Source organism: Poecilia mexicana, unplaced genomic scaffold (genome assembly GCF_051168715.1).
Source record: "Poecilia mexicana isolate PSO_F unplaced genomic scaffold, ASM5116871v1 scaffold_7, whole genome shotgun sequence".
NCBI classification, from domain to species: domain Eukaryota; kingdom Metazoa; phylum Chordata; class Actinopteri; order Cyprinodontiformes; family Poeciliidae; genus Poecilia; species Poecilia mexicana.
Genome location: NW_028263376.1, coordinates 973,553 through 993,450, shown reverse-complemented (window position 1 = coordinate 993,450; position 19,898 = coordinate 973,553). Strand labels below are relative to the sequence as shown.

Genomic DNA, 19,898 nt, shown 5'->3' with positions numbered 1-19,898 from the left:
CACATTACTTTTATTGTTGCCAGTGTATTTAATTGTTTTAGCAGGTTTGTTTAGTGATGGTGTCTTAGACAAATTTTCCCTTGTGGACAATAAGGCATAGATCAATCTGTCTAAATGGAGAGGGATGGTTAATAATAGGAGTCTGGGGTCTAAATGGCCACCCCGGTGCACAGTCTTCCTCTTCTCAGTCCGTCAGAGCTCACTCTGCAGCCATGCAGCGATTGCTAACAAAACTACTACAAACACTGCACACACACACAAACTCTAACTAACACACTTATAGTCTAAAAGACTCATCCGAAACACTCCTAGTAAAATCCAAAGCGTCACTGTGCTCCATTCTCTTCCCGTCTCCAAAACTCTCCAGAGCGTCTCGCACCACGTGTCTCCATTCTACCTAGCAACAGACGTCAACACCTTTTCATTGGTTGTTTTACAAATGTGGTACATTTAGACCCCACAAAATAATGCGGAATTGATCGATCATATTTCTGGCTTTATTTTGAAGTACATAACCACAAAACCAATATAAAAACACCACTTTTATAAAGTTTGAAGTCCATGCTGTCCAACAGAATTGAAATGAACACTCGGCATACTGTCAGTGTTGTTACAAAGCCTTATAAATGCGTCATGTGCTTGCCCGCTGCAGAGCGGGCATCGACTCCAACTAAAACTGAAGTATGTATGTGTTAACTTTTATCTGCTACCTACTATGTGTATATTTCTTTCTTTAGGAAATCCAAGCCACTTGGTATGAGAAGCTTCATGAGTGGGAGGACGCCCTGGTGGCTTATGATAAGAAGATCGACATGAACAAAGAGGATCCGGAGCTGATCCTGGGCAGGATGCGCTGCTTGGAGGCCTTGGGAGAATGGTATGTCATTCGTTAGACATACCACATCCACACGTTTACTTTAGCTTTTGATATAAGATCAGAGTTTTGGGGTTCTTGGGCTTTTGGTCGAGCCTCAGCTGAAACAAATAAAGTCAGCGTCTGAGGTTTTGGCTGTTTCATCTCCCACTTTTCCTGGCTTTCTGTGATTACGCAACCTGTTCTAATGAGTCCTGTCATTTGGTCTCCCCTGTGGTTGCTCTGATTTGACCGACGCAATTTTACCAGGAAATGTGTTAACTGACATGGAGAGCCTGTAAGAGACTGAAGTGAGACTTCACCACAGCTGAGGGTTGACTTCATAACACCCCCACTCAGTGTGGAAGGACATCTTTAGGAAAAAATGAAGTCACAGGATGTCCAAAGGGTCCATATCAATGGATCGCCAAGGAATTTGACACAGACCAGACCTTGATTTGCTTATGTAACCATTTTTGGGGGCAGTCTGCGATTCATAAGAAAATGATTCTGAAGCTTTACAAGATAATATTTCATCCCACCTCGAGTTTTGTGTTTGCATCTGGATGGATAGAAGCTAGAGAAGATTTACCTGATGACCTAGTGGTGAGCCAGGATGAAGCAACATGTGGTTACACATTGACATTGTGCAGGTCTTCCAGTTATTTACCTAAAACTGGAAAAATGATTGTTAAAGTGCAATTTATGTCTGTTAGAGTGAAAATCAAATGTTACTGTGGCTGGTTAGTGGCTCTCTGGAAACTAACTGGAACTGTTTTGGTGGAAGAACGGCTTGTTGTGTTGTTACCAGGGCAACAAAGACAGGTTAGTTCAGGCTGCAGTGTTGTTTATAAAAATTTGACTTGCCTTGAATCTGCCAAAGAATTTTGCCACGTGGGTTTGATTAAATGTTTTTATCTTGAATTTAGTATCACTGTTGAAGTTAAATATTGTTTAAAAGTTTGAACATGTCCAGTTTAAATCCAATACACACTTTAAAAATAAAATACTTTATTAGTTCACCTTAGTTTTTATATATATAGGACCAATTCAGAACCATTGTCTCAAGGCCCTTTACCAAGCAATCTGATTGACTACAGAAATATATATTCAGTTCAGTAATATTTGACTTTTTTAATGAAATAAGTATTGTGTCAATATTTAAATTTGTGAAAGGTTTTTTTTTTTATCTAAGGCAGCCCAGCCAGTCGCAGGGATCTTCCTCAAGTGACTGGGGATTTGAGACACTCACTAAAAACACAGAAGCACTGATCCAGTAACACTTTGTATGTTCAAGAAGAAAAACTCGGTTATTGTCAAAACTAGCTGGTGACTCCCTCCTCCAAGCTGTAGCTGCCAAACAGATTAGACTCTAGAACCTCAGTTTAGCCATAAACCTGCATGTCAAGCTGAAGTTGGAACTGTGTCAGTAAGTTTAACTGTCTGGTCAAGTTCATATTTAAAACCTCCAGTCAGACTGCTGACTGGAGGTTTGTTCAAATGTTCAAATTTCATTATGAAATTTGATGAAATTTCCACGAGTTATGTCTAATATGCTTCTCACTGAGGCATAATTACTAAATAGGATGCTTTTTATAGGACTACTTTATACTAATTAACAATGAGAATTAATTTGGACACTCATGGTACTAATTATACAACACAATAATTAGTCTACTAAAAGACTCTTCGACTTTTAGTAGACCCTCGCATGTTTTATTACCTCTCCAATCAGATAATGTGTGGCATGAATAAAACCTTGTGTAATCTCCTCCGTTTGGGTCCCATAAGTGTTTGTGGTTTTTATGTGATTAAAGGTTTCAAAAATCAAATTGTTTTGAAGAAACTGTGACCAGTGTAGAATAACTCAGTCCTGGTTTTATGTGTTTGCCTTCCTGAAGCACTAATATTCATCACAATACCAAGAGTGTTATGAAAAAAGTTATGGCACTAAGCCTTTCATGACATATTTGTATAATGATGCATGTATTAGTTGGGGTTGTAGCTAATGGCTGTTTTAGTGATCGACTATTCTGACCATTGATTCATTAATCAGATTTTTTTTTTTTTTAAAACTGACATATTGTACAGATTATTAGAAACACATTAAAAGATGCAACAAAAAAAAAACAATCAGTTCCTTTTTTAAATAGGAAAATAAACATTGTATTGCCTAAAGTGCAGTAAAGTGCATTCCTTAGCTGTATCATTAATCTGCAGCTTAAAAAATACTTCTGACATCAACATGTGAAAAACTCAGTACTTTCTGCTTGACGTATCAATATTATCCTCTTTATGTTTAGATTATCTGATTAATAAATGAATAGCAGATATTTTTGTAACATAATTTGAACTAGGTGAAGCTAAATCTACGCCACGTTTTTATCTTATATGTAAAATGTATCATTAGTAAAACTAATTAAAATCAGTTTCTTCCTCTCCAATGTAGCAGCACAACGCAAAGAAGCAGTTTTGTCCTAGTCCTGAAGTTCCCATGACCACACAGTGTTTCTTTCCTGTGAAACTCCTCCTCTTGTTGTTGTTGGAACTGGAGTTAATGCAGCCTAATGATGAATCAGCAGTTTACACTTTACACTGGAGGTCCACAACAAGAAGCAAAATTTGATTTCTGTTTCACACACTGATAAGTATAAACATTTAAGCATAAACATAAGTAGGAGAAAGTACAATAAAAAGCTAAAGAAATTATAGTATTTTTTTGTTCTCAGATAGTTCTCATACAGTTGAGCTAATTGTGTTGCAATAGAGAAACTGACTGTGAGGTGTTCATTGTGTTTATCAGAAACAATCTGTGCAGGTGGTGCTGAAAACAGCTATTTGCAGTGTCAACCTGAACGTAAAAGTCAAATGGTTTGTGTCCAGGATGTGTGGGGTCAGTAGCGATATTAGCCGCTTTTTACCTGACCATGAACCTTAATGAGGTTTGGATGGAGGGAAGGTCAGCAGTTTGAACTGTCACTACTTCTGATGATTTAAACACTTGTTTCTAATTGAGTAATAATCTACTGTACACACACAGACACACACATGCACAAAATAAGTAGATCGTTTATGTAGTTATGTAACAGGCAGATGGAAAACGGCTTCAGTGACCCCCATCAAGCGATCCTTTCCTCAGACTGCTCCTCTGCCTCTTTCTTGTTTGGCTCTGGCTTCCTGCCTGTTAAACACATGTAGCCAATTTGATCTGCAGCACAATCAATCAATTTTTAGTCTTGGTTTCATACACATTTCCCCTAAGGACACATCTGTTTGTTTTAGTATGCTCAGTCTCAAACCATTCGAAACGATGAATGGTTTAAGATGTTTTTGTTTTTTTATGCCAACAAAGAAATAAAAAAAACGATGGAAGATGTGATAGAAAGCTTGTTTTTTTTAAATCTCTGCTGAGGTTTCCTTACATCTTCCGCCAGAAGTGCTTGTCTGTTTCAGCTAACGTTGCCTTTAGTACAATCACTAATAACAAAAGTACATGTGAACAGTATTTATTGGTAAAAAGAAGCTAACATTTGGCATCCTGTCCATTATAGCCCTCATACATGAAAGCCAATTCTGGAAGTTGCCTCGAGTTTGTTCTTTTTTGCTGCTTTGTAGCATTCCTGCAGTGTCACAGTACTATCTGTGGCTGATCTCTCTGATCAGCCACAGATAGATCAGCCATGAAAATCAAACCACAATGTTCCATTAAAAGCACAGCGGAAAACAGAATTACTCATGTCAAACATCATGTCAGTTTCAGTAGCTGATTGTGGAGGAGCTGTGGTCCTGTCGGCACTGTTTCTGTTTCTCCCCTCATCCATTCTGTCTGATGTCAACCAGTCCATTTAAAACACTCACTGACACGTTTTGAAATTTGCCCCATATTCATCCTCTCTGATGCGTCTTCCTCCTCACGTTACGTCTGTTTTATTGTAAGAGTTTTCTGTTCTGAGGACGCTGTGAAGAACCAGGTGAAGATTTCAGCAGGAGATGTTAAAAGCAGCCCCATTTTTGTTTTCTGTCTCTAGGCGACAGTGACAACTGTTTACTTGATATTTCTCATTTTTCAGCCACATTTGGTATTTTACCAGACATTGTCAGTCCTGTCCCGCCATAAATCCCTGCATGTTCATGTAACAGCAGCACATCTGCAAGCAAACTGACGTCATAGCGCAACCAAGCAAACGTTAGCCTGATATGGGGAAGGCAGTTGGCCTTCAGATTTTCACGCCACAGAATAATTTCCATCTTTCTGCCTTTCTTAGCGTAAACAGGAAATATTCCATTAATTAGACCCCTGGCTCCACTGCTTCCATCCTAGAAGGCCCGCTTCTCTGTCCTGGAGGTTTGGACTTGGACATTTTTGATGCACAGATCCACAAGTAGACTGGGAAATGGGTTTCCCCCAGAAAACCTGCTGAGCCCAGTGCTAGGGGCGGTGTGGCAGTCCACCAGCAGCCTGCCATGTTTTTGTGTTCAAAATGTGGAAAGTTTTGGATTTGCATGAACAGCCATCATAACTGGGTGTGAGACCAACAGACAGGTGTGGGGATGGTGCCCCCTTGTTTAAGGCATCACTTCTAAACTTAGCTTAATTCTATAGATCATAACAATAAAAAAAACAATGCTTAGCCTGGTGGGGCGGGGGGCAAGTAAAGCCTGGTGGCCTGCCATGCTAATGATACACTGGAGCAAACCCCGGGGAACGGTCGCTATGTCAGAACTTATTGTGTTTCCCTTTAGCCTGTCAACTCTTTTTCAGAAAATCCAAAAACCACCTCAAGCGAGCGTAAAAACCTTCCCAAAAATGAAGGAAGATTTTTTTTTAAGTTTTCAAAATGAGCAGAAACAAACCTGGATGGAAACGTGGTGACTGAGTTTATTTCTGTGAAGGTGGTAGGGGTCAAATTGGGATGGCCTTTTTGCTGATGTGGGTGCCTGATGTTCTCCAGGGGTCAGCTGCACCAGCAGTGCTGTGAAGAGTGGACGCTGGTCAGTGAAGAGACTCAGGCCAAGATGGCTCGTATGGCCGCTGCAGCTGCCTGGGGTCTAGGTAACGGCCATGTTCCCTCATCAGTCATCAATCAGACTCTAACGCTGTGCAGGGTTTCACCACATGGTCTTTGGTTATTTATCAACCAGTTTTCTTGTTTTTCCAGGACACTGGGATAGCATGGAGGAGTATACATGTATGATCCCCAGAGACACACACGACGGCGCTTTTTACCGAGCAGTTCTAGCTCTCCATCAGGACCTCTTCTCATTGGCTCAACAGGTGGGTTGCATTATTGCTCAGCCACATAAATGCTAAACAGGATGTACTTTGAAGGTTTATGTTTTTGAAAGTGTTCTCATAAAGTCACACACTTTTTGGATCTGTCTGGCCATGAAGCTTGTGAAATTTCACTTCATCTTTGTAATTATTACAATTATTTCCATTTTATTAGCGCGTCAGTGTTTTTTTTCTGCTGCGCAGAGAGGATTGAACTCCTCTCATCGACTCTTGACGCTTCATTAATGATAGTAATAATGAAATCCACAAGGTTTGTTGGTTCTTTCTCTTCTTTTCCACATGGAACGCTTTTGGTGTGGAAATGTTATGTAAGTGCAGCTCATTTCAGTGTTCAGCTGCCGAAGCAGGTGACTCCTCTCGTGGTCTGGTGGAGGTTAGGATGATGGTTTTCCTCCAGTTTAAGGAAGGTTGGGCTTTTGTCAATGAGCTCAGACTCCCTGGAGCTGGATGTGCTTAAAGCAAATGAAGAACACACCGACAGCATGCTTCAGCAGCCGACAAACGGTAAACAGTTGCTCATCCAATTGCCCTGTTCTTGTCCTCTTCAGATTTGCTTCCCTCCTTCTCATCACAGACATTCTCCTTCTAATTTTGAGATTATATCCAGGTGCAGCCTCTGAACCTGCTTAGTGCCTGAAGAATAGCTGGAGCTCACAGTGTAACACACACACACCCAGCACAGAGGAGAAGAGTAGGGGCTTAAATGTGCAGTTTTCCAGATGGAGTGCGTCATCCTCACACAGAGCTTCCTTTGATTCAGTGCTTTCATTCTTAACATCCAGACATGTGCTTCAAGGGTCAATTTTGAGTGAAATTTCTCGAATTGATGTCTGAAGTTTCCTGTTGTGGTCTGTGTGACAATTTGTGCCTTGCAAATATTTTTAGGACTGTAATGATTCATTGAACGATGAGAGAATCTTGATTTTTAAAAGTCCAAATGATCCACCTCAAGGCTTTTTTAAGTAGTTTAACAGCCTAGTGCACTTTCTCTCTGCTGGAGGATTTTGTTGTGCCGATGAACTACTGATGAGTACTAAGTGCTATAAGCTGTGATGGAGAAAGAAGCGTTACCAAGAAAGAGAAGTGTGTCCAAAGTGTTGGGTTGCTCACTTTGGATGCATTTTCCTTCTTTTCAGGGGCAGCTACCTACTAATCTATGATGTGAAAATATATAGATTAGAAATGTAAAATCACTTTGTCATACTTCAAACTTTAGACTGAAAGTTAAGTTTAATATAAAAGGCAGTGTTAACTAATGAGTTTGCTTCCTATTTTTTAAAAGTTAATGTGAAATGTTTCATTTCTCTTCTGTTTTTATGCTTAAAGTTTTTTCTTACTTCAAGCTTAAGACTAAAAGTGATAGAATCATATTGCATCTTAAGCAATAAATTGCTGTTATTATTTAAAAAAAAAGGTTTTTTTACTGGTCTTTGCTCTGTCATATATTTCTTTTACTACAATATGTAGCATCTATTCCACTTCACAGTGTTGTAAGGTAATTCAATTTATATAGCACATTTGCAGCATGACGCATTTCAATGTGCTTTACATGAATTAGAGGAAATATAAACAAAAAAAAAACAAAACAAAACAAGAAAATTACTTCACAATTTATAATCTAATAGTTTCTCTAAATCCTAAGGTTGTTCTAACTAGTCGGTTTTATTCCTGTTCTGGGTTGAGTGATGTGTAAAACTAAATGTTCCTGTTTCGTGTTGCTAAGCAGAATAAGAATAAGTACACCCTGGGTTGTGCTCCTTTGTGTTGTCTGGTGCATATAATTCCAAAAAGATTCACTGAAATTATTGTCTGAATTGTAATGCTATAAAACTCCTGGGAAACTCAGACCTTCACTCTTGGTTATTTAAAAGAGCCGTCTGTCTTCATGGCTCTAATAACAAAGTTACATCACAGAGCCCTGATCTTATGTGAATAAGTGCAGCTTTACGTAAGAGAGCAGAGGGCTGTTTAGCTGCTGTTTTGTGCTGCCAGAAGCTAGACACTGCATTTACTGGGAGTCGTCTGGACTGCACATTTGCAGCTTGGCCCCAGCGCAGTAATTCAGGAGTAAACAGCACTAGAACTGCATGGAGAAACAGCTTCATTGTCACCTCGTATCAAGCCCAGTGTCCCAACTCCACATCTTGTTATTTGTGCTTCAGGATGTTTTGGCATGCCACCCCTGCTTCCCCTCCCCGTTAAAAAAAAAAAAAAAATTGGTAGGAGTTGGTTTGAAACAGCTATGTGCCCCTCTAAGAGTTTCCTCAGTTTTCTCCTTTATTTTCTCTCCCTGATAATAAGAGCTGCCAAAAGCTGCAGCTGATAAGGCCCCAGAAATCATTGGATCTGTGTCCTTGGTTGTCCCTATCATCTTATCTCCATTATCTCTCTCCATCAGGAAGTGTTTCCACTCCTCAGGGCTTTTAGTGGTGATGGGCTGTTTGCCAACTCTGTGGGTGTAGATAAGTCCTGCATTTGCAGGAGAAGTCAGATGGCCAGATTTCTGCAAATGATTCAGCAGAAAGCAGAAATGCCTACAAACAGGATGCTAACCAAATAGTTTTTAGGGGTGAATCTATGGCAATATAAATAATATATACACTGCTCAAAAAAATAAAGGGAACACTCAAATAACACATCCTAGATCTGAATGAATGAAATATTCTCATTGAATACTTTGTTCTGTACAAAGTTGAATGTGCCGACAACAAAATCACACAAAAATCATCAATGGAAATCAAATTTATTAACCAATGGAGGCCTGGATTTGGAGCCACACACAAAATTAAAGTGAAATGTTCCCTTTATTTTTTTTTAGCAGTATATTATTTGTATATGTTTATAAAAATAACCGGTAACACTTTATTTGAAGGGGGGTGAATAAGACTGTCATGACACTTTCATAAACATGACATAACATCTGTCATGAACATCAATAAGTCTTTATGAATATTTATGACTGTTTTCATAAAGCGTCATTCGGTAAATTATGACACTTTTAATACAAAGTTGAAATTATTCAAAATGTCTTATGACAACTTGACATTAACCAAGAAATCATTACTGTTTAAACTTTACCTTTAATCACATAAAGTTACCTAATTTTTAAAGTGCAATCAGTAATACTTTTATAACAAATTTATATCAGTAATGATTTCTTGGCTAATGTCAAGTTGTCATAACAAAGACATTTTGAATAATGTCAACGTTGTATTAAAAGTGTCATAATTTACCGAATGACGCTTTATGACAACAGTCATAAATATTCATGAAGGCTTATTCATGTTCATGATAGGTGTTATGTCATGTTTATGACAGTGTCATGACAGTCTTATTCACCCCCCTTCAAATAAAGTGTTACCAAATAACCTCTGGAAATATAAAAAAATGTTTTTCAGAGTTTTCATCTCTTTTTATTTATAAAAAGTTTTAAAGTCCCTACACTGGCTCCCTGTAGCTCAAATAATAGACTTTAAAATACAAAATACTGTTAGCACCACAATACATTAAAGATCTGTTATTGCTCTACTAACCGTCTAGACCCCTCATCTTCTGGTTCTGGTCTGCTCTGCATCCCCAGAACTAGAACCAAATGAGGAGAAGCAGCATTCAGCTTCTATGCACCACAAATTTGGAACAAACTTCCAGAAAACTGTAAAACAGCTGAAACACTGGGTGCCTTTAAATCTCAACTTAAAACCCACCTGTTTAAAGTTGCTTATGGCTAAATTAGGATTAGAGTCTGGGTTTTGTTGTCTTTGATGTTTTTAATGTTTTTATCTTTACTTTTCATCTATTTATTAATGTCACATACTGTTTTTATTTTTTATTTTTTCTTTAATTATGTAAAGCACCTTGAAATGCCTTGCTGCTGAAATGTGCTATACAAATAAAAATTGATTGATTTGATTAATAGGATAAAAATTAAAAAATATATTCCATTTTATTAAAAAAAATATAATTTAAAAGTTATGATAAAAAAATCTTTAGATTCATTATTGTAATTTGATTTTTCTGTCATCTACCTCAGAGCTGACTGGCTAGAGACTGGAAATGTAACTCCTCTTCTTTATCACTTTTATCCAAACCAAATAAAATGAGGGCTTTTTTTTTTTTAGAAAATGTTTTATTGGAAACATGATTATTGAAATGTTGAATTAATCTGCATCTTTATCATTATTTAAAATCATATTGTAGATATCTATCATGAAAAATGAGTGATTTAATGTGTCTGTTTTTATTTCTGTGAATAACCTAGTGCATTGACAAAGCCAGAGATCTCCTGGATGCTGAGCTGACAGCCATGGCTGGAGAGAGCTACAGCCGTGCCTACGGGGTGAGCGCTCATCACACCATCGACATAAGATCACTTTTCTTTTCTCATTATACCTGGGAAACAGATTCATCACCTGGTTCTCTGACCCACTCATGCTTGGATTCATGAGTGGATTTCTTATGGCAGTTCTTGAGATTATCAGTTAAAAATAGAAAATGGCAGGCTTGGTAAAATCTAACCCTTTTGATACTTGTATGAATAATTTATACAGTGTACCTAATTTTCTTAAAAACTCTTCATCAGACTGAACTCTGTTGGAAACTGGATTCTTGGGTCACAGTGTCAACTTTAATTTTTCTTTCAGATTGTCCTTTCAACATATTTTCCTCTTCTGTACCATATGAATGTTTCAGTTCCAATAAAGTGTGTCGCTAAAGAGTATCACTGAAGGTAATCGTGTGTGTGTTTATTTTCCAGGCCATGGTGTCCTGCCAGATGCTGTCTGAGCTGGAGGAAGTGATCCAGTACAAACTGGTGCCGGAGCGGAGGGACATCATCAGGGAAACTTGGTGGGAGAGGCTGCAGGTACTCGATGCTCAGAAAAACGCACACACACACACACACACACACACACACACGTTTGTGTTGCTATCTTTGTGGGGACTTTCCATTGACTTCCATTCATTTCTACAGCCTAAACCTTACCTTTACCCTTTTCCTAACCCTAACCATAACTCAATTCATACCTTAGTCCTAACTCTGACCCCTGACCCGATAACAGGGTTTCCCCTCGTGGGGACCAGGCTCCGGTCCCCACGAGGAGCAATTGGTCCCCACAACGTAGTATATGTCAGGAAAATCGTCCCCACAAGGTATTACAAACAAGCACACACACACGCACACACACACACACACACACGCGCGCAGCTTATAGTAATTCAAATCTTCATTCACGTGTGCAATGCAAGCATGCGATGTGAGCATGCGATGTGAAGCAGATGCTGTTGCTAATGGAAAACATCCCGTCTGCAGCCATGTGGAGACTCAGCAGTGTCTCAGACTGATCCATTGTTGCTCTCAATGTTTCTGCTCTGATTTGCTTCCAGATATTGTTTCTATAAATATGAAAACTGTTTTAGAGAAGCCATGAGTACTGGCTTCTGCTGTCTGTGTTCTCACAAGACAATCAGCAACTTTTAAAATGTTTTGTGGGATCAGTTTGATACAAAGCTTGGTTAGTCTTTGGTTTATGACAGTGATTAACAGATTCACCACACATTGCAGGACTAGGAAAACAACTTGAACCTTTTCACATTTTTCAAGTTAACAAAAGGGGGTTTTATGAAACAAATCAACACAAAGTGTAAAAGTGCAGAAGTGTTTGTTGACAGGACCTCTCTAGTCTCCACAAATCCAACCTTTCTGGAACTGTGGCAGAGAAGAAAACCATTGTCGATAACAAGAAGAACTTCTGTTTACAATTTGCTGCAAGCCATGCAGCGAGACAGCAAACATGTTTCACTAGACCAGATCGAACCTTGATTCAAAAAACAGTGGAAGAAAAATAACACTACACATCACCCCTGGACAAAATGTCCCACCATACTACATGGTGGTGGCAGGATCATGCTGTGGGGAGTTGGAGCTCACTTCTCTTACTATGTGCTTTCTTGAGTTTCAATAGCTGCTTCCTTGTTCATGCACTGCTAAATGAGGGTGTATGTTTCTGTGTGTTTTTCGTCAGGGTTGTCAGCGCATTGTGGAAGACTGGCAGCGGATCCTGATGGTCCGCTCTCTCGTCATCAGCCCCCATGAAGATATGAGAACTTGGCTGAAATACGCCAGCCTTTGTGGCAAGAGCTTACGCCTGGTCAGTGCACTGATATATTTATATTGGATGGTAATAGACCATCTACTGTAATTAATAGAAGCTCTCCAGGATCCTATTCATTATCCTTATTAACAATCAACCAGAGTAGACTTCTAACTTTCCTTAACAGGAAATGATGTTTTGGCTCAGAAGAAGTTAAGTGCTGCTATAAATTAAACTTCATTTAAGTTTTTCTAAGCTGCCAGTAATAAAAGCAGTGAAGCTGACCCTGAGTCATGCCGTGTGGAAATTTAAAGTGCATATCTTCTTGATAAAACAGAGAATTTGTTCCATCTTTAACCTCACTGGTATTCCAATAAGTTGGAGAAGATGGTAGAAAGTGTTGTTATAATTAGCCACATATTAGAATCCAACATTAGTGAATGTGCTGCCATTGGAAAATAGAAAGATGCATTACACCACCAGTAAAAATCTAAAAATCTATTTTTATCTGTTTGTATTAAAGTATATGTATGAAAAACAAAGTTCTGTTCAGTTTAAGTAATTCTGCTAAATGTGCTGCATTCTCCTCCAGGCTCTGGCCCATAAGACCCTGGTGCTCCTCCTTGGTGTTGACCCCTCCAAGCAGCTCGACCACCCGCTGCCCACCACCCACCCACACGTCACATATGCATACATGAAGTACATGTGGAAGAGTAGCCGCAAGGTAGGAAAAGCCACTTGGTCACATAAAATCTGGTCATCACTTTGTTTGTTTCAGTGCAATATATCAGTATGGTCCGACTGTCTCGTTAGGGTTTCATTCAGGTTTATTAACAAGCGTAATGCTTGTCTGTTTGAGATTCAAAGAACAATTCTGTAAAATATACACATCATTTAATCTTATTTCTGTTTTTGTAACCTTTATTTATCCAGGATTTGTTTGTGATACTAATACAAATTACAAGATACAAGGCAAGAGCTTACGCCTGGTCAGTGCACCGACATATTTATATTGGATGATAATAAACCATCTACTATAATTAATAGAAGCTCTCCAGGATCCTATTCATTATCATTATTAACAATCAAGATTTGTATGCGATACTAATATAAGTTACAAGATAAACATTTGATATTAAACTGGAAATACCTAAACAAAATAAGCAACTCAACAGAAAAAAGTTCAGTTTAAGAAAATCAGTCTTCCAATAAAGGAGTCTAAAAGAGCTACAAAATTACAGATGAAAGTATCAACCTTTTCATATCCTCTGTAAATTCAAAATCTACACAGTTCTGCCAACCTCTGAAAAAATATCCTAGGTATTTGAAGAGCAGCCAATTTAAGGAGCACAAATTATAGCAGTTGTGTGAAGATATTAATGTACGGAAGCGCATTGCTATCACGCAGGAAAAAAAAAATTTCGAGCGCTATCACGTTATAACGTGATACGTATCTCGTTAAAACGTGATACGTATGTCGTTAAAACGTGATACGTATCTCGTTAAAACGTGATACGTATGTCGTTAAAACGTGATACGTATGTCGTTAAAACGTGATAGTTATCTCGTTAAAACGTGATACGTATGTCGTTAAAACGTGATAGTTATCTCGTTAAAACGTGATACGTATGTCGTTAAAACGTGATACGTATCTCGTTAAAACGTGATACGTATGTCGTTAAAACGTGATACGTATGTCGTTAAAACGTGATAGTTATCTCGTTAAAACGTGATACGTATGTCGTTAAAACGTGATAGTTATCTCGTTAAAACGTGATACGTATGTCGTTAAAACGTGATAGTTATCTCGTTAAAACGTGATATTTATCTTGTTAAAACATGATAATTTTAGGTCCAGGAAGTGGCGGTATTATGCTAGGCTAGTACAGTGGCTAACATGAATTGGTCAGGTTTCCTTTCATGTTTGGTCTACAACATGTAGAGATACGGATGCTGCTTTGCACTGTGGTTAAAGCCATTAATAGCATGCGTACTCTGAGCAGGATCCTAAACAGAACGGGACTGCACCGAAGGAAACGTCAGTCCGGTCCTCTAGCTGTAGCGGCGTTCCTGACTGGATCGAAGCTCAAGTTGGCTTCCGATTGTAGCTTCTGATTTGGGAAATGGCTAAAGGGAGATTATAACGGAGGCTCAGACGTATTTGCTGAACAGTTTCTGTTCAGATTTGTTTTAACAGTACACCAGCTGAACAACGGCAACGGCTGTTCGTAACCAAGCAACCGAAATCAACAGAAGGCTCAATAGTGGCAAAAGACAAAACTAGATCCTGTTAAGCATTCTTCAAAATAAAAGACTTCCTCTCTCCAAAATAAATCATACAGAAAGCTTTGAATTTAATTATTTTTCACGTCACCTTTTGGAATTGTGTACAATCAAGTTAAATTCGGTGAATAATAATAATCATGTAAATTATACTTAACATATGACTTGACATATGACTGTAAATAAGTAACTAATCATGGAAATTATATTTAACATATAAATGTTAAGAAATAATTTGTTCTGCTTTAAAAACTAACATACATCGACACTTCAAATCTGGAGTAGATTATTCTAATCTACGCTAATGGCAGAATATTTCAAACCTAGTTTGTGATTTGTGAAATCTTTATCTGAATTGAAACCTCAGCAATGAGAGATTTAAAAATATGTTTGCATCTGGAATGCATTAGAAATAAACTCCTATCACATTTACAATATTTGTTATTATTTTAACCTTCTGTTTTCTTTCACTTTTTTGTCCTAGAGCACCTGCCTTTTTGTGTGGCTTACAAGGATCCATCAGCTGGGATAATAATGCCAACAACTTTTCAGATTCCGATTTATAGTGATGCAACGTAGCATCAGAGATGAATAATCTATTCCAGATCAGAAGTGTCTAAGTATGTTAGCTTTAAAAGTTTAATAGTTAAAGATGCTACTCATCTCCTTAATTGGTCACATCAATATTATAAAAATTACAATATTGCCAAAATTCTTATATGTTTTCCAATCAGTTTCAATTTCCTCACTCCCCTTCTTCTTTAAGGAGCTAAATATAACTTTTTCCAACTTCACTTAAATGGTAAACGCCCGAGAATGAAACTGTCTCTCTTATATCTGCCATATGACAGAGGGTGTTAACAATTATCAAACCTATTATGTTATTTCAACCCAGATCAGGGCAGCAATGTTTTACTTTACTTCCAGACAGCCCCCAGCATGGGTTACTATTGTGTCCCACTGGATCTCTATGGCTATAGACTTGTACATGTACTCATCAGGCAGGAAAAGGTCAATTAAGCAAACAAAATACCCATTTCTGAAAAATACAATGATGATCTGGCAAAAAACACTTGATTATTTGGGAGAAATGCAACAACTATCCGATGTAATGTTCATCCATGTAGAGCAGGATTTAAACTGCTAAGAATATAACTAAAGTGTCTGATCTTTTTTCAGGGAAGGTATTTATGTAACTTGAAGAAATTAAAAACAAACATGATAGTCCTACAAAATATTTCTATAACTATCTTCAAGTTCAGAGTTTTATTTTATCAAAGCAACACAATAATCTTTATCTACCCTCTTTGTCTCCATTAGAAAACATTATTTTAAGTCACCTATATGGTAAAGGAGAGATGTCTCTTCTTTGCTCCTTGTTTGTCGACAAATATTAAAAATTGTTGACCAATATTTGACAAATATTATTATTTTATTTTTTTTTATTTTATTTATTTTATTTTATCAGGTAAACCACGTTGAGATACACATCTTATCTTATTTTCAAGAGGGACCTGGGTAGAAGTCTGCAACACACAGCAACCTGGTTACAAAATAAAATTAATTAATGCATATGCAGAAGTGTAAAACAGTAGAAAAGAATTTAAAAACAGTGACACCTTTTAAGAGAATCTCGTCTGTTTTTAAGAATTGCTCGAAATAAGTCCAGTGAAACCAGCTTTGACATCTTTATTTCAGACTGAAGCTGATTCCAGGCTGTAGGAGCCATCACACTAAAAGCTTGCTTCCCTTTTTCAGTTCAGAAAAGTGAAACATGTAAAAGAAAAATATTGTTAAAACGTAAAGAATGGGAATTAACAGACCTATGTAAAAGAAAGTTTAAGGATGCTGGAGCCAAGCCGAGTAGAGATTTATGAATCACGATCATTAGGTGATTGTTTCTCAGGACGTTTAAAGGAGGCCATTCAGCTTTTGCTGATTTATGATTTATTTTGGAGAGAGGAAGTCTTTTATTTTGAAGAATGCTTAACAGGATCTAGTTTTGTCTTTTGCCACTATCGAGCCTTCTGTTGATTTCGGTTGCTTGGTTACGAACAGCCGTTGCCGTTGTTCAGCAAGTGTACTGTTAAAACAAATCTGAACAGAAACTGTTCAGCAAATACGTCTGAGCCTCCGTTATAATCTCCCTTTAGCCATTTCCCAAATCAGAAGCTACAATCGGAAGCCAACTTGAGCTTCGATCCAGTCAGGAACGCCGCTACAGCTAGAGGACCGGACTGACGTTTCCTTCGGTGCAGTCCCGTTCTGTTTAGGATCCTGCTCAGAGTACGCATGCTATTAATGGCTTTAACCACAGTGCAAAGCAGCATCCGTATCTCTACATGTTGTAGACCAAACATGAAAGGAAACCTGACCAATTCATGTTAGCCACTGTACTAGCCTAGCATAATACCGCCACTTCCTGGACCTAAAATTATCATGTTTTAACAAGATAAATATCACGTTTTAACGAGATAACTATCACGTTTTAACGACATACGTATCACGTTTTAACGAGATAACTATCACGTTTTAACGACATACGTATCACGTTTTAACGAGATAACTATCACGTTTTAACGACATACGTATCACGTTTTAACGAGATACGTATCACGTTTTAACGAGATACGTATCACGTTTTAACGAGATACGTATCACGTTTTAACGACATACGTATCACGTTTTAACGACATACTATCACGTTTTAACGACATACATATCACGTTTTAACGAGATAACTATCACGTTTTAACGACATACGTATCACGTTTTAACGAGATACGTATCACGTTTTAACGACATACGTATCACGTTTTAACGACATACGTATCACGTTTTAACGACATACTATCACGTTTTAACGAGATACGTATCACGTTATAACGTGATAGCGCTCGAAATTTTTTTTTTCCTGCGTGATAGCAATGCGCTTCCGTATTAATGTACTCAAAGCTTTATACTGTACATAAAAATATACCACAGTTGTTGTCTTTTAAGGCTTATTGACAGGCCAAAAAACAGAACATACATGACACCAGAACTGTAATGTTATGTGCAAGTTTTTTTCACTAAATGAATCTAGAAACTAATCTAGAGTGAATTAAACAGCATGCATTTAGATAATGTCAACATTAAGTCGGACTTTTCAAAAGAAATCAATATGTCAATAATAAAAGTTTAGCATTTTTACTAAATGCTCAGTATTTCCCCTAAAAAGATGTTTATAAGATTCTTATTTCTTGATAATATCTCTGGGCTCAACATAACAATATTAACAATTTCTGAAAAAGATTTTTGTTGTTCACATTAAGAGTCCAATTGAAGCCGAGCAGTTTGAAGTTTGTCAGCAGCCAGCATCGTAGTACAGCAAACTCAGTAAAGTATGCCGTCATCGGCATAAAAGAACACTTTAGCTAAGAATTGGAACAAAGCAGAGCCTAAGATTGTCATGTCGGTACTTAGCTTTTTAACCCACATGCAAGAACACAATCAGGAAGAGTCCGGTAAGTGTACAATAATAAGTTTATTGATTCCAGGGGAAAGGGATAGGGAGTGAGTACTGGAACAGTTGACCAGGTCGTCTTACTGTCGGCAAGAAACAACGGGTTAGAACGAGAAGGTGAGTAGGTTCCAGGAATGAATCGGATAGTTTCTTACTTGGTTTGACGGTGAGAAGACGTGAGCAGAGCACAGGATAGTGAGGCTTCGTTGGAGGGCGGACAGGTTAGTTAGAGTCGGAATAACATGATTTGGCTCACCGCAGTAAAGGCAAAGCCGGGATTGCATCCTCCTCTGGCGTTCTTCTGGTGTCAACCTTGTGTTTCCCAGTTGCATGGGTTCGGGTTCAGAGGCTGAGGAAGTGGTTGATGAGTGTGGAAGAGAAGGCTGATTACTGATTTGAGAAGCTCGCGGGAGGAAGGTGCGGCGAGATCGCCCACTCGTTCTAGAGCGGATCCAGTTGTCTAATTTTATAGATAAATTAATGAACTCATCCAGGGACTCAGGTTCATCTAGAGTGGCCAGTTGGTCTTTTATTTGCTCATTTAGCCCATGAAAAAATGCACTCTTCAGGGCAGCAGAATCCCAGTCCGAAGCGGCAGCTTTAATCCGGAAATCGATGGCGAAGTCTGACACACTCTTATGACCCTGCTTTAACCCGTGTAAGTCACGGGACTCTGACGTTTTCTCAGTTTCTTGACAAAACACTTGTTTTAACTCTTTCAAAAACTCAGGAAAGGTACACCCATAATTGGAGGCGGAGGAAAACCGGGCTCGACCCGTCAACAAGGATAACACATAGGATATTTTAGCATCATCATGGGAAAAACTCTGCGGGGAATGGTTAAAAACGATATTACACTGGAGAATGAACCCCTTGACTTTCTTTAAATCACCTGAGAACTTTTCTGGAGTAGATGGTCGGACCTCAGGAAACATGGGACGGGTTGGTGGATCTGGAGCCACAGTCGGAGGAGGTTGAGTACTTGGAACCTGTTGGACCGAAATCTGTAGGAAGTTGGTGAGTTCTGTTATTTTGCGGTTTGTTCCGGCTTGACGGCTTCCCAGCTCGCGTAACGCAGAGTCGTGGGATTGAATTAGCGTGTACTGTTCGGACAGAGCCCTTCTGATTGTGTCTGCTGAGGTAGGAATTTGGCCTGAGTGTTCTGTCATGTTGGTACTTAGCTTTTTAACCCACATGCAAGAACACAATCAGGAAGAGTCCAGTAAGTGTACAATAATAAGTTTATTGATTCCAGGGGAAAGGGATAGGGAGTGAGTACTGGAACAGTTGACCAGGTCGTCTTACTGTCGGCAAGAAACAACGGGTTAGAACGAGAAGGTGAGTAGGTTCCAGGAATGAATCGGATAGTTTCTTACTTGGTTTGACGGTGAGAAGACGTGAGCAGAGCACAGGATAGTGAGGCTTCGTTGGAGGGCGGACAGGTTAGTTAGAGTCGGGGCGAACGGAGTTCCACTTGGTCCAGTTGTTCTTTTCTTCTCCAGCTAGGTTCGGGCTCGGACCGACAGGTCCTCTTGCGTCCCGAAGGGGAATCCACTGGAGACGGACCGATTTCAGGGGAAGAGGCGAGCACACGAGGGATGGCGTCCGACTGGTACCACCAGTGGCGTTGGGGAGGAACACACGAGGAGAGTGACTCACAACAGCGGGGTAATCGGCTCTCACAGAGCCACCGGTCAGACAGCGCACTCGGGAACGACGTAGAGACAACAGGGTCACCTGGCGTGGGAGACAACAAGGAGTTAGTATAGAGCAGGAAACAGAGGGCCTTTCTCTGAAACAATTGTTACCAAGGTAAGCAATACTCAGGCGAAGAAGAGTTGTCCAGCAGCTGCTTAAATCCTCAATCCATCCCCT

General features: G+C 38.9%; 1 protein-coding gene across 2 annotated transcripts in view; it reads left to right on the top strand.

Annotated features, from left to right (window-relative positions):
- The window catches only part of mtor (mechanistic target of rapamycin kinase), a 169,998-nt gene that overhangs the window by 85,764 nt on the left and 64,336 nt on the right, over nt 1-19,898 (top strand). For both annotated transcript variants that reach the window (XM_088006846.1, XM_088006845.1), the window contains exons 30-36: nt 738-877; nt 5,806-5,906; nt 6,013-6,128; nt 10,405-10,482; nt 10,900-11,007; nt 12,167-12,292; nt 12,828-12,959. In XM_088006846.1, the coding sequence (XP_087862972.1) occupies nt 738-877; nt 5,806-5,906; nt 6,013-6,128; nt 10,405-10,482; nt 10,900-11,007; nt 12,167-12,292; nt 12,828-12,959 (801 nt within the window). The remainder of the gene's footprint in view (nt 1-737; nt 878-5,805; nt 5,907-6,012; nt 6,129-10,404; nt 10,483-10,899; nt 11,008-12,166; nt 12,293-12,827; nt 12,960-19,898) is intronic.